The sequence below is a fragment of the Tyto alba genome, unplaced genomic scaffold (genome assembly GCF_018691265.1).
Source record: "Tyto alba isolate M040663 unplaced genomic scaffold, T.alba_DEE_v4.0 Super-Scaffold_23, whole genome shotgun sequence".
Lineage (NCBI taxonomy): Eukaryota > Metazoa > Chordata > Aves > Strigiformes > Tytonidae > Tyto > Tyto alba.
The window spans coordinates 6,859,078-6,873,314 of NW_024881297.1; the positions used below are offsets into that span (position 1 = coordinate 6,859,078).

General features: G+C 48.9%; 1 protein-coding gene across 4 annotated transcripts in view; it reads left to right on the forward strand.

The window, feature by feature from the left end:
* TMEM150C (transmembrane protein 150C) overlaps window positions 1-14,237 on the forward strand; it is a 25,753-nt gene continuing 11,516 nt past the window's right edge. The window contains exons 1-6 of one of the 4 annotated variants that reach the window (XM_042797031.1): window positions 1-102; window positions 5,292-5,433; window positions 11,108-11,192; window positions 12,227-12,280; window positions 12,400-12,432; window positions 12,535-12,602. In XM_042797031.1, the coding sequence (XP_042652965.1) occupies window positions 5,427-5,433; window positions 11,108-11,192; window positions 12,227-12,280; window positions 12,400-12,432; window positions 12,535-12,602 (247 nt within the window). In that variant the 5' untranslated portion in view covers window positions 1-102; window positions 5,292-5,426. Of the gene's footprint in view, window positions 103-317; window positions 413-3,209; window positions 3,407-5,291; window positions 5,434-11,107; window positions 11,193-12,226; window positions 12,281-12,399; window positions 12,433-12,534; window positions 12,603-14,237 lie in introns of those variants that run through there. The other 3 variants (XM_032997995.2, XM_032997994.2, XM_032997996.2) reach the window with 3 other exon arrangements.

The following is a 14,237-nucleotide window of genomic DNA, read 5'->3' on the forward strand; positions in this document are numbered from 1 at the left end:
GGGGGCGATGCCAGGCCGCCTCCTCGGCTCCAGCCCGGCCTCCTCGGCCCGGCACAGCCCGCTCGCCGCCGCCGCCGGGGCCGGGGCCGCAGCCGCCCTCAGGTAGGAGCCGCTCCCTCAGCGGCGGGGAGCGACCGTTGGGGGGAGCGGGAGACCCTCCGCCCCGCCCTCCCCCCCCCACCTCCCCTCATGTCGCGCTGTCGCCGCCCTGTCTCAACGCCCCGCGAATCGTCCGTGCCGTGTGTGTGTGTGTGTGTCCCCTCGCCTCGGTCGCGGTCTAGGGGGACCCCCGCACACCCACACGGTCGTGGGGCAGCGGGTCTGTCCCGGCGTGGGTGCTGCGGAGCTCGCGGCGGGGGGGGGAGCTGAAATTCCGCTGGTGCCTGCCCGGGAGCTTGCCGACTTACCTCAGGTAGGCAAGGCGGACTCCAGCCGCTTGACCCCAGGGCCTGAAGGACCCTAGGTATGGGAGAGATCTCTGAGGTCGTTTTTTCGGCATCCCTCTTGCCCGTGAGCCCCTCTGTAGCATCCTTTTGGGGTGGATGGGGGTGTGTGTGTGTGTGTGTGATGATGATAGGGCCGTCTGCCAGGTTGCTGCTGCCAGGACCTCTTTGTAAAAAGAGGGCTGCGGGGGCACTGAGCTGGGCTGAGGCTGTGGGGTGGGACAGGTCCTGCCTTCCCCAGATCCTGTCAGGATGCCTGACACGCAGGCTGTGTCCCGTTGAATTCCCCGGAGGGGAAGCGGTTTTGTGAAAGGCAATTTGGCTCTGCGGTGGTCCCTCAGGGAAGGAAGAGCAAGAACCTGCCTCTGTGTGATAGAAAGAGAGAAGCCGATGCTGGGTGCTAATGTCCCAGGGTGGTGATGGGGTCACTTGGGATCTCGGTCTCAGCTTTTTCTTGCAGCAGCATGCTTGTGCCAGACCTTTGGTTCAGAGCCCTCAGGCTATAATGGCTGGAGAAATTCTGAGCTAATCTTCTATTCTGCTTTTTTGTTGTTTTGTTAGTTGATTTTTTTTTTTCTTTTTAAACAAAGCTTCTCGAGAAAGTGACCTTAAGGACTATCAATGTTCACGCAGTCCTTATGCCATAGCGATGTACATATATATGGTTAATTATGAATAGCAACTCAATATGGAGGAGGGAGGTGTGTGGAAGGTATATCCCAACACACCGACTGCCTGTTGTGTCTTCCTCAAATGGATAAAACTGCCTAGAAGAAGGGGTCTTGATTCTTTCTGACTTTCTGCCCTTGGATAACAGGGTAGAGAATGGAGACTCATATTTGCTTGACAAACATCTGGCTCCTGTTTTCACTGTTGTACTGTTAAAAGTCAAATTATTTTCTTGTGCTGTTCTTCATGCCCAGCTGTCAGCATTTTCTGAGCTGGTGTGGTGGAAGTCAGTGCAGTCGTTTCATTTCCCCTTTTAAGATTCCTTGTGCTGCAGTGTTTGCTTTTCAGATGCAGAGCAGGGATGTGTGCTTGTATGAACATCAACGTTTTCAATTGTTTTTTCTTGGAGGCAATGTCATGTCCACAGTTTCCTCTCCTCCCCAGTCGTTTCCGGGCAGCCTGAGATTGCAAGATTGCAGTTTGGCCCAACAGAGACACTTCAAGGTCCTAATCCTGCAATCCAAGCTCTGATTGCAGGGTAAGTGGGAGCAAAGAAGCAGAGAAAGGTCTGTAGGAAACGAGAGGGATGATCCTAAGCAATATATTGGGAGGAATAAATCATGAGGGGCGATGGCTGGCATCCGAGGAGACTGCTGCTGCAGTAGAAGGCTTAGACCAGGACTCTGAATGCACGCTCCTCTGTGCCACCGATTTCCCGTGTGACCTCTCGGAGAGCAATTCACTGGTCCTGTTGCCTAAAATGGGAATAATGATATTTTTTTGCTGTCTCAGGAAGACTTGCAAAGGTCTCTAGGTGCCTGGGTCCCCACAGGTTGCAAAAACAGACACCTGAGGTGCAGGGATGGAGGTGGGATGGGAGGGGTGAAAGGGAAGGAAAGCACATTGGGAACAGGTGAAGAGAGAAGGGTGGAGTGAATCAGAGGAGGGAGGAGAGGAAAAGTACACTGATGAAGCTTCAAAAGCTATGAAAGGAACTGTTTAAACAGCTATAGGTTACCTTGCATGGGGTTTAATGCAAATTTTTTATGCTGAGGTTGCCTCTGGATGGTCGTGCCTACAAAGGAGAGGTGCCTGCTAGAGCAGCAGCCTCTCTGTAAGAGTGCTGTTTGCTCAGTCGAGAAGTGTTTGCCTTTGGCTGGCATGCAGACCTGGCTCTCTCAGGGAGGGCTGGTCCCCTGCACGAGACAGGAGGGAAGCCTGCTCTCCACCCTGCCTGCCTCACAGAAAAGCAGAGGCCTCCTCCCCAGCTCCCGGAGCTGAGGAGCTGTGCTCACCCCGCGGAGCAGGTGGCACGGGTTGATGTGCTTCCTCATGCCATAAGAAGAGGTCCAGGCTGCCTCTCCAGCAGTGGGAAAGGAGGAAAAGCCTGGGGCACTTGGGCCGGTCTGCTGCAATGCTGGGGGGAGTGCCCAGCATCCTCCTCTCAATTTCCTGAGCTGGGGCAGATCCAGGTAGTTGAGAACTTCTGCCTTATTTCCTGCTCCCCATGAGGAACCGCTGGGATTAAGTAGTGGTGGCTGCCTGAGCCAGAAGACTAGCGGCCCATCAGCTTTCTCACCACAGGACTGCAGGAGTGGACTTTGCCTGGCCAAGGCACTGGAGGTGGCCACAGCTTTGTCAGGAGGAGCCTCCCCAGTGTGGGCTCGAACCGGGTGAATGCTCTTAGAGGGGGTTTAGTGTGGTCTGTTGCACTACCGGAAGGTCTGCCTCTGAAAATATTACCAAAGGCAGCAGAAGTTTTAAGCCCCGTGGATGTGATGGAGAGGCCGGTTGCAGCAGGCTTGGCCCCTGTTTGATGGGTGGAAGCTGTTCCCTGGTCCCGCCTGTCCACTGTGTTTGCAACAGGTTTGCATGAAATGCGATGCTGTATGGTACCTTCCTCTTGCAGCTCACCCAGGCACCCTGCAAACAGCAATTTATGGTTGCAACAGCCTGGGAGACTGGTAAATAAACATAACTAATTCCTACAAAAAAGGAATGCTGGCAAGGCAGTGGTGACCACCACAGAAATGTCTTTGTGTGATTGCCTAACTTGTACTTGTCTCAGGGCAAATTATTTCCCCGGGTCTACACAGAGCCAAAAGACTGATGTGGTGTTTTGTAACCTTGACAATCTCTGTGCCAGAGAGGGCTACCTTGGAGTAATGACAAAAGCCGAGTCATGAGTACTGCACATCCGTTCCTTGTAGGTCACCCTCTGGCCCATCATCTCATTGCCACTTCTCTGGGGCTTTGGTGGTTAATATGAGGGGAAGAGGACCTCAGTTTGCCATGTGAGTAGTGGGGGAGGCACGGGTCCTCAGGCTGAAGGGGTTGGCGAGGGAAAACTGTCCTGAGAAAGCTCGGTGTGCTATGCCGCACTCCCTAAAGGCTCACAGGCCTTGGGTGTTTTTCCCCATGGCTGATGAGTGCAGACTGCTTGGTAATTATGCTTCTGCCAGTAGTGCCCACTGGTGTAACAGAAGGTAATGCTGCTCTGGGGGCAGTGCACATCTCTTCAAAGTGTATAGCTGCAAAGTGCAGTGAGGAAGGGAGCTTGTGCTTCCAAACAGTTAATAAAAGAGGGACAGAAGGGATAAGAGAGGTGAAAGATGAGGTGAACAGGTAGGAAAAGCCCTGCTTACACTGTGTGGGAAGCTCTGTAGCTTGAGTGTATGCTTTGTGTTTGTTGGGGAGAAAGAACTCTGGCAGGGTAGCAAAGGGAGGGAATCCTGGAACTATTCTGGTTTTCCAGAGCAGGCACTCTCTCATCCATACACTATAGGAGAAGGAGAACCAGGAATAACTGTTCTGCAAAGTGTGCTCTTTTGGGTGTAGTCTGTCTTTCCTTACTTTCACAGCTATCTGTGAGCTGACATGACACATCTGTCTCTTTCTTTGCCAGGTTTCACCTCCCTGTTGCACGTTCTTTGCCACTTCCAACACTTACATTGAAGCCTGCCTGAAAAGTTTGCCCCATTGTTGGGAAAACAATGTGTTTATCTTCCCAATAATGGGACAAACCTTTCGGGCAGACTTCCTACCCCCTTCTGTTGTAATATGTGTCTTGACTTTGCTTGCTCATGCACATTTGAAATGCTTGAAGGCATTCATGTTTTTGGAACTGAGGAGCAAATAAAACACCTCTGCAGACATCTATCAATCTATTAATACACTAAGATCACTGTACCTTATAGGAGGAGAAACACCCATTATGCTTGTTGCTGGTTCAGGCAGTGGGTATTAGATTGGGGTGGTTAAGGTGGACGATGATCACTGGACAGCCTGTCTGCACAGTGCCTCAGACTTTCTGGGCTTTGCCACAACATCAGCCTGCATTTGTGTATTAATTGCAGAGCAAGGAGATGGTTTCAGAGACTCTTTCCTCACAACATAGCTGAAGCTTTGTTGTCTTTTATTTTATGAGGAGATAAATAGTCCTCCTAATTTTCCAGCAACTCTTCACATGGGGGTTTGGCTGGGACTTTGGGGTAAGTGCTGTTCTCACAAGCATTCCAGACAAAAGGGTTGGCTAATTGTGCCGGGGGAAAATGTGCCCTTATGGCAATGGTGTGGGACTGTGGGCTTGGGTCTGTGCTGGGACCCTCTGCCAGAGATTACCTTTGCATCTCAGGAGAGGTCTGGCTGAAGCGGCCCCGGTCTTGAGCATCTCTGCTCTTGGAGAGATGGTAAGCTGTCTGTTCTGGGATGTGGACAGTCCAACACACTTGCACAGAAAGGACTCACTGGGGACTGGTTGCCACCTGGCTCATGCAGCTCCTGAGGTCATGAGGAGCCGGGAGGGCTGAATCTTGACGTGGGTGCTCTCAAGCAGAATGGGGTCCTTGGGACAAACAAACAGCACTTGCAGAATGCTTGCTGTGAATCTTGCTCTGAGCCCTGGCTGCTCTCAGCTGGTTTCACTGCCTGCTGACCCAGCTCTTTCTATCTGAAGTGGATGTGTACCTTCTGCCTTACCCAGCTCCTGCCTCTGCCGGCTTTGCCTATTGCAGGCTGAGGGTCACGACTGCCCAAGCCCTGCTCATAGTAAGGGTGGGACCTCATAGAAGTCAGTGTGGGACAATGTAGGTGCACAGGTCAGAGCACAGCGCTGTCAAAGCCTGCAAAACACCCCTTTGGTCCTAACATGGCAAGTTATATTAATTTTTCTTTTATAAGATCCAGGAGCCTGGTCTTCAAGCAGGACGTGCCTGGTTTGTGCAACGCCAAATGTGAGAAAGGCAGACTCAGTTCCAGAAGAGTTTACAGTCTGTGTCTCTGGCTGTAACACAGCAGCTCAACACCGGTTCCTAAATGGCCTGTAAGTACTCGTGTGCAATTGAGGGTGAAGGTTGTGCAGCAGCAGGAAGCAGCATACTAAAGGCACTCTTGGAAGGACAGTAGGGTGCAGAGGGGTGATGCTGGCCTTGGAACCCAGCGGTGCTGCAGGAGTCCCTCTGGGTAGGACATGCTGTCAGTTGTGTGGTCGTCTTACCAAGGCACTCAGGAATGTCGGAATATATATATATATTTGCAATATATATATATATATATATATATATATTTGCAGAATTGGTTAGAAATTAATTTTACACAACCCCAGGAGGCAGCTTCCTGGGGAAACTTGGAGGGATGGTGTGGGCAAGTGGATGCTGATACAGCCTTTTCTGCCCCCATTTTTTGGTGACTAGAAGGTTTCATTCCTTTGGTGCGCTTCACCTATCTCTGTTAGGTTTGTGTTGGCCAGAGCATTTTGTTAGCATGCAGGATGCCTTTACAGACAAGAAATATGTAGAGATGTTTCTGTCGGTGAAAGCACTGCTTCTCAACATTATTGTAGGATTACTGAAGCATCTTCTGCTTCCCTTGTGTGCAACCTGGAGATTTCTTCACCTTTTCCCATTCCTCTCTTATATCAGTAAATGAAAATGGCATTTTTGCACACCCTTGTGATGGTAGGTGGGTACCTGGAGAAAGCAGAGCATCAAACCCTGCTGACGGAGGGGATTGCTTCTTTTCCTGTTACCCCACTATTTTGTTATGTATTTACAAATCTCAGGCATGCCTTATCTCTCTCATTGTGCACTCTGGCTGGGAACCTCGAGATAAACCTGAGAACGCTCTGTTTAGTTATGTTGGCATTTGTGACTTGTGGGTGGCAGGTTATGTAATGTGTTGATTTCTATCTGCTCGGTTATAGTGATTAGGTATCAAGTGACTGTGGTTATTTTTGCTCTTAAAAGCAAGAGAGAGCTGTAGTGGGCTCCCCCAAAAGACAAATTGTGTTTTCCCCATTTGATTGTTGCTGACTGGCAGTAATTCTTTATGACTTGCTGTATGTTTTGAACTGTGTTCTCCCAGTGCATCTGGCTCTGTGTCTATTCTCTGAAATAACTCAATGGCCTAACCTGGTGCAGTGCAGGAGTGTTGCTCTGGCTTATTATGCAGCTTGTGTATGGGCCCTCGAAATGCATCTGCATGCTCTAGTCTTAAAAAAGACATACAACTCTGTTAACGTGCTAATTTTTTCCATCCTTACATTCATGTTCCTGGCAAAAGCAACTTCAGCAAGAGCCTGTAACTTTACTTGGCAGATGAAATTAAGATGCCCGCATTAAATGAAGCAGCAGTGTATGTTTGGTGAGCTGCCTGCTGTAATTGAAATGTGTACATTAGAGGAATGGGAGCTTAATTGGTTGAGGGGGTGTAGTGGGGCAATGGTATTAAAAGCAGAGCAAACTGACAGTCTGAACAGATATAGACATAAAAAATGGGGAATGGAGATAAGGGAGTAAGCCTGCATTGAGAAAATTCTCAAGACATGTTAATGTGAAACCCTCTGCAGTTCTGCGCCCTGACCCGTGGTAGCTGGCAGCAGGAGCGCACCTTGATGGGGTTTCTGCAATGCTGCTGTGAGACTGTGAGTCAAGAGGGACTGGAAAACCACAGCACGTGCTTTTGGGAAGGTGGGCTGACTCTGGTTGGGGTCAGCTGCCAAGCTGGAAATGCATTTTTATTAGCCTTGTGAATCCATTGCACCATGAGGGCTTTCTCCCGCTGAAGGCCTTCCTGTGCAAGCCTTACAAATAAAAGGGTGTGTGCCGTTACCGAGTGCCTTGTGGATGCAGTGTGTTTATTTGGGAAAACAAGGGCCAGAGGAGATGGCTGTTGTTGCCAGAGGGAGTTGACTGCTCAGATTTGGCATCACTGATCACGGCAGCAATGCAGAACAGAGCTGTGGAGAAGAAGTTTGGCTTTATGTCATCCCTGTGGAGCAATTAGCTGTTAAAGAAATTGTTTCTACATTTCCCACAGGGAATTTGGGTTATTTTTCCTATCACTCTTGGCATTTCATTTTGGCTAAACTGCTGTGGTGCTGCAGGGGAGGCTGTCATTTGGGTTCCTCGTTCTCTTGTCCCTGGCTGCTGCTGAGGTGCTGGTCGTAGCATGCACAGAGGTCTACCAGCCTGAAGACACAAATGTTGGGGCCATCCAATGAAGACAGGTTAACCCAAAGGCAACTGCTGAGAGTGATATCCACTGAACACTAGTGTAAAGCTCGGTAGGTTTGCACATGCTTGGGGTTTCTCCTTTGGAAGGAAGTGAGGTTACCTGTGATTTTGTTCCTGGCACCCGAATAACACAGAAGGGAATAAGTGAGAAATGTACAGGATCTGAGTCCTGAATTTAAACCGTCCTCTGCACACATAGGGATGTTAAAACATCTTCACGCATGTGTGGGATGTGCCAGTGGACAGCATTAAAAGGTGGTCCTGTTTAGGGACATGGGGAAAGGGACCTTGCTTTCCTGCTTTTGGTATTTCATCCATCAGACAGGCAGCTCACTCCTGTGTGGGCTGGCAGGGGCCGGCAATGCCGCTGGTCCAACCATGGGTCCCCTGCTCTCCTTCCAAGGGTGTGCCGGAGAGTACTTGTCCATGCTGTACCACCCCCCCCGCCTCGGCGGGGGGCCTGTCAGAGGAGGGTGTATAGTGTCAACATCCTTTCCCTGTCAGTTCTTGCTGCCTGCCCTGAGATGCAAGCTCGCACAGAGCTCGGCACCCTGCGAGGCCAGCCAGTCTGATGTGGGGTGCTTATTTTCCAAAAGGTCCAGCCCTGGCTGCACTGAGCTCTGATGAAGACCTGGCCCCTACACAGATCGTTGTTGTACTCTGTGGGAGTGCTGTCCTTCCTCCTCATTGCAAACCCAACCAGCCATGAGGAGAGGTATGAGGTGGGGAGTGTTCTCTAGGTGTTTCTTTTTAACCAGCTGAACTGAATGTTTTTCTCTGAACGATGGACCTGGCTTCCCATTGGGACGCCGTGCTCTGTGCTAGTCATTCATTTAATATGCAATGATTTTGGATGTCGTTTTCTGTTAGTGATTGATAGAAGGGGACTCTGTATGGCACAGTAAATATTAAACTCAGGGCTTTTTTCCAAGGAAGTGCATCTGTAGCAATGTTGCACTGACTTTGGTGAGGTTGGGCACCAGTCCTGACCCTGCTCCATTGCAGAGCTCAGTGCAGAGTAATGGTTATTTTGACAGCATTTTTGCATTTTCCCAGCTCATCCTGGCATGCAGTCCCATGCCTGTGCTCTGCCTGGGGGAAAAGCCCCGTACCATGTCCCTCTCTGCAAGACAGACAATGCTGAAATAGCTGGGGAAGGCTGCTATTTCTTGGCTGGGAGGCATGCTGAAAGGTGGAGGAGCTGTGGCAACCTGTTAATGAAGACAAGCGTTATGGCTAGTGTTTGCTTTTGCTGTGTAAATGAATCCTGTGTACCTTTCCACAGGGGAAGGGTAAATAATGAGGTCTGCCATCCCCTGACCTGAAAGAATTGCTTTACCTTGGGTTAGTCCAGCCACCACCAAAGAGGAGAGTTGAGCACCAAGTTAGCAGTGATTACCTTGCAGAGGACAGGAGGTGACATTACCTGCCTGCTTCCCTTCAGCCAAAACAGGAGCAGGGAACTCGGCTACAGCTATGGTTCCCCTGTTTTGGCTGAAGGGAAGCAGGCAGGTAATGTCACCTCCTCGCACAGGACAGCAGGTGACAAAACAGGAGCGGGGAACTCTGCTACAGCTGTGGTTCCCTTGCACGGGGTGCCAGCACGTGGGCACTGCTGCTGCAGCTGAGGCAGCTGCTGCCTGGAAGCAGTTCTTGGTGTTGGTATGGGTCTCCCGGTACCGGAGCAATGGCCAACACCAGCTAAGGGATGCTGCTGCACGTTGATGAGGTGCAGGAGGAAAAGGCAAGGGCAGCGTGCTTCACGGAATAGTTGCAATCACTACAGCAGGGACTGTGCAGGGAACAGAGCTGTGAAATGCTTTGTGTCTCCTGTGCAGGAGGAATAGAGATGAGATGGGTGGGGAAATCTAGTCCGCCCTCATTGATAATTTCTTCTGATTTCTTACACCATACTAAAGATCTGTATATGCGCTGGAGCTGACTGCCTTTTAAATCGACGTACTTAATACTTACATCGTAAGTATGAGGCTGCCGTGCCTTCTTACAGGGTCTGGGGAGCCTCACCTCAACTCCTTCAGCCTCTGCCCTTGTGGGGCAGGGTGGGGGGGTCAGTGGCTGGGGCCCTGAGCAGCGCCCAGGCAGCACTGCCTTTGCAGCCCAGGGCTGCCTTGGAGTGGTGAGCTGGGGGCTGGCTGTGACACAGTGAGGGTGCTTACTCTATTCTGTGGGTCTTCACAGGGCAGAGGGAGCAGGGCAGCAGCCCAGAGAGGCCATGGCTCCTGTGCTGCAGATGTAGGAAGGCCAGGGGAGCTGAGAGGAGGATGGCAATGTGGATGCTTTCTTCTCTGGAGCAATGGGAAGAGTCATGGTTTTAAGGACCTGGATGAGGTAACTGAGCTGCAAATACGAGCAGGCTCTAGTGAAAGGCCATCATGTCCGAGCTGACCTGGCACCCTAGGGTGCCTCACTGTCCCATGGGGACCTCTGTGACTTCAGGAAATGCCTGACCTGCAGCAGGCTATGGGTGAGAGGAGGAGGCAGAGCACAGGAGTGCAGGTGCTGCTGCCCTGGTGAAAGTAAAGCAGGAGTTGGAGCTGTGTGCCTCACATTGTTTGTGCTGGGTCTCCTGGAGGAGCATTTATGGAGGAGGATGGAGCCTGAGGAAATATTTGATCCGTTGTCAGAGGACTCACAGGGAGACATAGGAATCTCAGTGTCCACAGCACAGCAGCATAGCAGCATTTCTGAATTGCACGTTACAGGAAGAACAGCCCTGGCATCTCAGATGCTCCTCCAGTGTGATCTTGCCTGGAGGACAAATGCTTCCTTAGGAGGTGGTGTACTCAGCAGCCTTACATCTTGTGCAGTATTTCACAGTGCCCACATGTCAAGAGCTGATCTTGTTTGTAATGCCTTGGCCTGACAGTGCTCTGGGTGCAGACAGTCGAGCTTGGCTCCACTCTGCGTGTGCCCAAACCTTATTTTTAGCTGATTGCCATGGCCAGGGTGAGAGCTGGTTGTGTGCTTTGTGGAGATGAGGAGATAACATGTGCATCCTTCTCCCTTCATGCTGCAGGTTTTGCTGAGGCAGCACGTGTGGAATTGGTAATGATCCTGGGAAGGAAGCCGCCTTGCTTTATGCCTATGGGCAGTGGCAGGGAATTAGGGCTGTGGGACTTGCGGTGTCATCTTGTGCAAAATGTTTAAGAAAAATACTTTGAAAACCATTCATTCTGTAGGTGTGTCTGAAAAGTCTCCCCCTCCACCACTCCAGGTTCTTTGTGCCTTGGTTTTTATTCACAGTGCGGATGATGCTGCCTGTGTGCAGCAGCTTAACCCCTTATGCTGGTAACGACAGTATGAAAGGTTTGCAGCGTCTGCTGCCTGACCATTAGGAGCTTGATCTTGGGATGCTTTGGCAACTGCTGTGTGGATGGTGTTCCTGCTTTCAAAGAGGGGGGCCAAGGCAGGTGGGTACCTCTGCCCTTTTTCTTGTGTTATTACTTTGTTCTTTGTTTCTAGCAGGTATGGATGGGAAGAAATGCAGCGTGTGGATGTTTTTACCTCTTGTGTTTACCCTGTTTACATCAGCTGGATTATGGATAGTGTAAGTTATCTCCTGCTGGTTATTTGGGAGAGCAAGTTAGACTGGGGCAGTTGGAAGCAGCACTGTGGTGTGGGCTGTGTCTCAGTACAGAGAGTCTTCTGAGGATGCTCTGTCCTTGAGTTACTGTGGGGCTGGGAAGGCACATGGTAGGGGCAGGGGCCAGCCTGTGCTGGTTCATGGCTTGGAGGATCCCACTGTTATCCCTGAGTTTCTGTGCCCTCCAGGCCAAGTTTCTGACCTTGCCTTCTTCCTGGCACAGGTTACTGGGAGCTGCCTGGAAAGAGACAGACAAAAATGCAAAAATTCCCTTTCATCACATTTTCTTTGAACGACTCAGCAGGCCTCTTGCGGAAGCACTTAGGCCCTGCTTTGGGGTGCAAACTCACAATCCGCAGCATCCAGCACCTCTCCGACGACCTGCCGGTGGCTTAATGCTGACACCTCAGTCTCTCACTAACTTCTTACCCAAATGCACACAAGACATGCATTTTCGTGAACTTGCCTCTCTCCAGGCATGCAGGCAGAAGACTGCAGCATGAATTTGTGAGCAATAAATGCGCAATCAACAGCTACGCTCAGCCTGAGAAGCAGTTATATCATAGGATATAGCTTTGGCCATGGTCTGTGAATGTTGTTTTCAGCAGCAGGGGTGGCTTAAGTCATTTGTCTGACCCCTATTGCTTGTTGTTCTTCTTGTCCCCTCTGTATTAAAACAGCTTTTGCAGAGGGTGGGACCATGGTGAACCAGATGAATCAAATTAGGCAGATTAAAAATGAAAACATTCTCCCAGCTGGTTATTTTTAAGGCAGCTCTGGTGCAACACAAAGGGGAAGACACGTAGTTAGGTCAGGAAGTGAGCAAAACTGCCTGCTTGAGCAGAAAGAAATGTGGGCTGCCTCCGGCAGATCCTGACAGTGGGTTTTGGACACTTTATGTGTTGCTTGAGTGATATTTGGAATTGAAGCCAGGATGAGGTTTTACACTGCTTTCATGTTGTTTTTCTGTTTTGTCTTGTTTTGTTTTGTTTTGACAGGTACTTTATAGCAGTGGAAGATAACAAAATTCTCCCACTAAATGTACCAGATAGGTAAGAACTGGTTGTGAGTTTTATGTTCAGTCACTTGTTTCTTTAAAATAATAAAACAGTGAAAGATAAATGGAAAAGAAAACCTTGAATCTTTGTTCCTATGCATTTATATCTCTTAGGAAACCTGGTTCCAAAAGACCACCTTATATAAGGTAAGTAAATTATTTTCTTCCAATTACTGTTCTGATTAATGGTTGTTATTTATGTGTCTTTGCTATCCTAGAGTTACAATTATACACTTTATATTTTCCAAGTATTGCAGGTGACGCACCTCCTGCAAGCTGCGTGTTTAGCCAAGTCATGAACATGGCAGCATTTCTAGGTAGGAACCATAAGGGGAATGTTTCTTTCTCTCTCATAATTTGTTTTAACATGTCACTGGAACAGAAGTAATATCCAATATGTATTGTTCTTAAATCTAATGATGTGAAACCATTTAAGCTGTGATTGCTACTGATTAAGACAGCATTATTTTGTCTTCATTTGTCAAAAGACAGAATGAAGCTGGATGCATTTGAACTTTATTGGTTTCTGATTTATTCTCATGTTTTTCATTGTCTTATCTTAGCCTTGAATCTGTGTGACTATTTTTCATTGTATGGTGGGTTATGTGCTGTGAATGTGAGATAATTGCTTGGGAATATTGGCAAATGCAGCATCTGATTATACAAAATATCATCCTTGCTGAAGTCCCCCTTCCCCTTCCTAAATTCCGTTACTTAATCTGTGGAAGTTTACTGGCGTTTTCCAGCAGTGGAAGTAAGAGGGAAACACCACAAAGAGAAGAAATACCTGAAAAGTACTTAAAATAAGATGTCTGTGTTTGGTTCTTGAAACTGTTACCCTCACCTGTACATAGTTTGAACAAATTATCCCAAACTTACATGGCAAATAATTCATTATTTTAACCTTGATTTGCTCTTCTTTAGTAGTGCTTGCATTTATCTTATCCTATATGGGGTGATTTATTGTACTTTCAGTTTTGCTCTGAGCTATTCTCTCAAAGTCTGGGTTCGACCCCTGCTGCCTGTGAAAGGCATGATTCCTTTCAGACACCTGGCAAATTCAGTTGAGTTTTGAAATTAATCCAGACCTGTACGTGCACAAGTAAGATACTTTAACAATCTTAATCTGACATAATGACAATGAGGTTTGGATGCAAAACCTGATAAAATATGATTCATCATGAACTTTGACATGAACTTCGTTATTTTCAAGTATCTCTTCGGGGTTGAGTTTTAGGCATCCTTACACTTTGTTTCTGTGTATGGCTTTGTTTCAAGTTTATATCTTGATTTACATATTGAACCAGGGCCTCAATTAGTAGAAATAATTCTGGTTCCCATTTTTGTGCTAAGGCAGGGTCTTGCACACGTTTTATTTATATGTCTGACACCCTGTGCAATGTGATTATGATGATACGATTTAAACTCCTGACCCCCAAACCACTTAAAACAACATGTTCCTAGCATACTACTTCTTATGTTAGCGTGGCTGTTTAGGAGTAGTGAATACACACTTGCTGTTTCAGCTGATTCCAGGCAAGGCCACAATTCTGCAGATCCCTTGCTCAAGCAGCCCCTGTGAACCTGCACCAAGTCCGAGTGAGTCTGAGGGCTTTATGAAAGGGCAGGAATTGGCTTGATGCTCACTCACTGAGTGATTTGGGTGGACACGAGGACAGCAGTCTCGTGAGTGTGAGGGGCGCAGCTGGTGTGAAGGGCAGGCAAACAAAAGACATGTAGCTTTTGAACCTAAGCTGCACTGTATGCTTTTGTTGCTGCTTCTTCCCGCTGCAAGAAGACATATAACCAGGGAGCCTTCAGACTACAAATGTGTCATGGGAGGTGTGATGGTAGGTGGCTGTCTTGGCCATGGTGATCATGAAGTGGTTGAGTTTAAACTTTTTGGTGTAGTGAGAAAAAAGGACAGCAGAGTTGCTACGCTGGATTTCAAG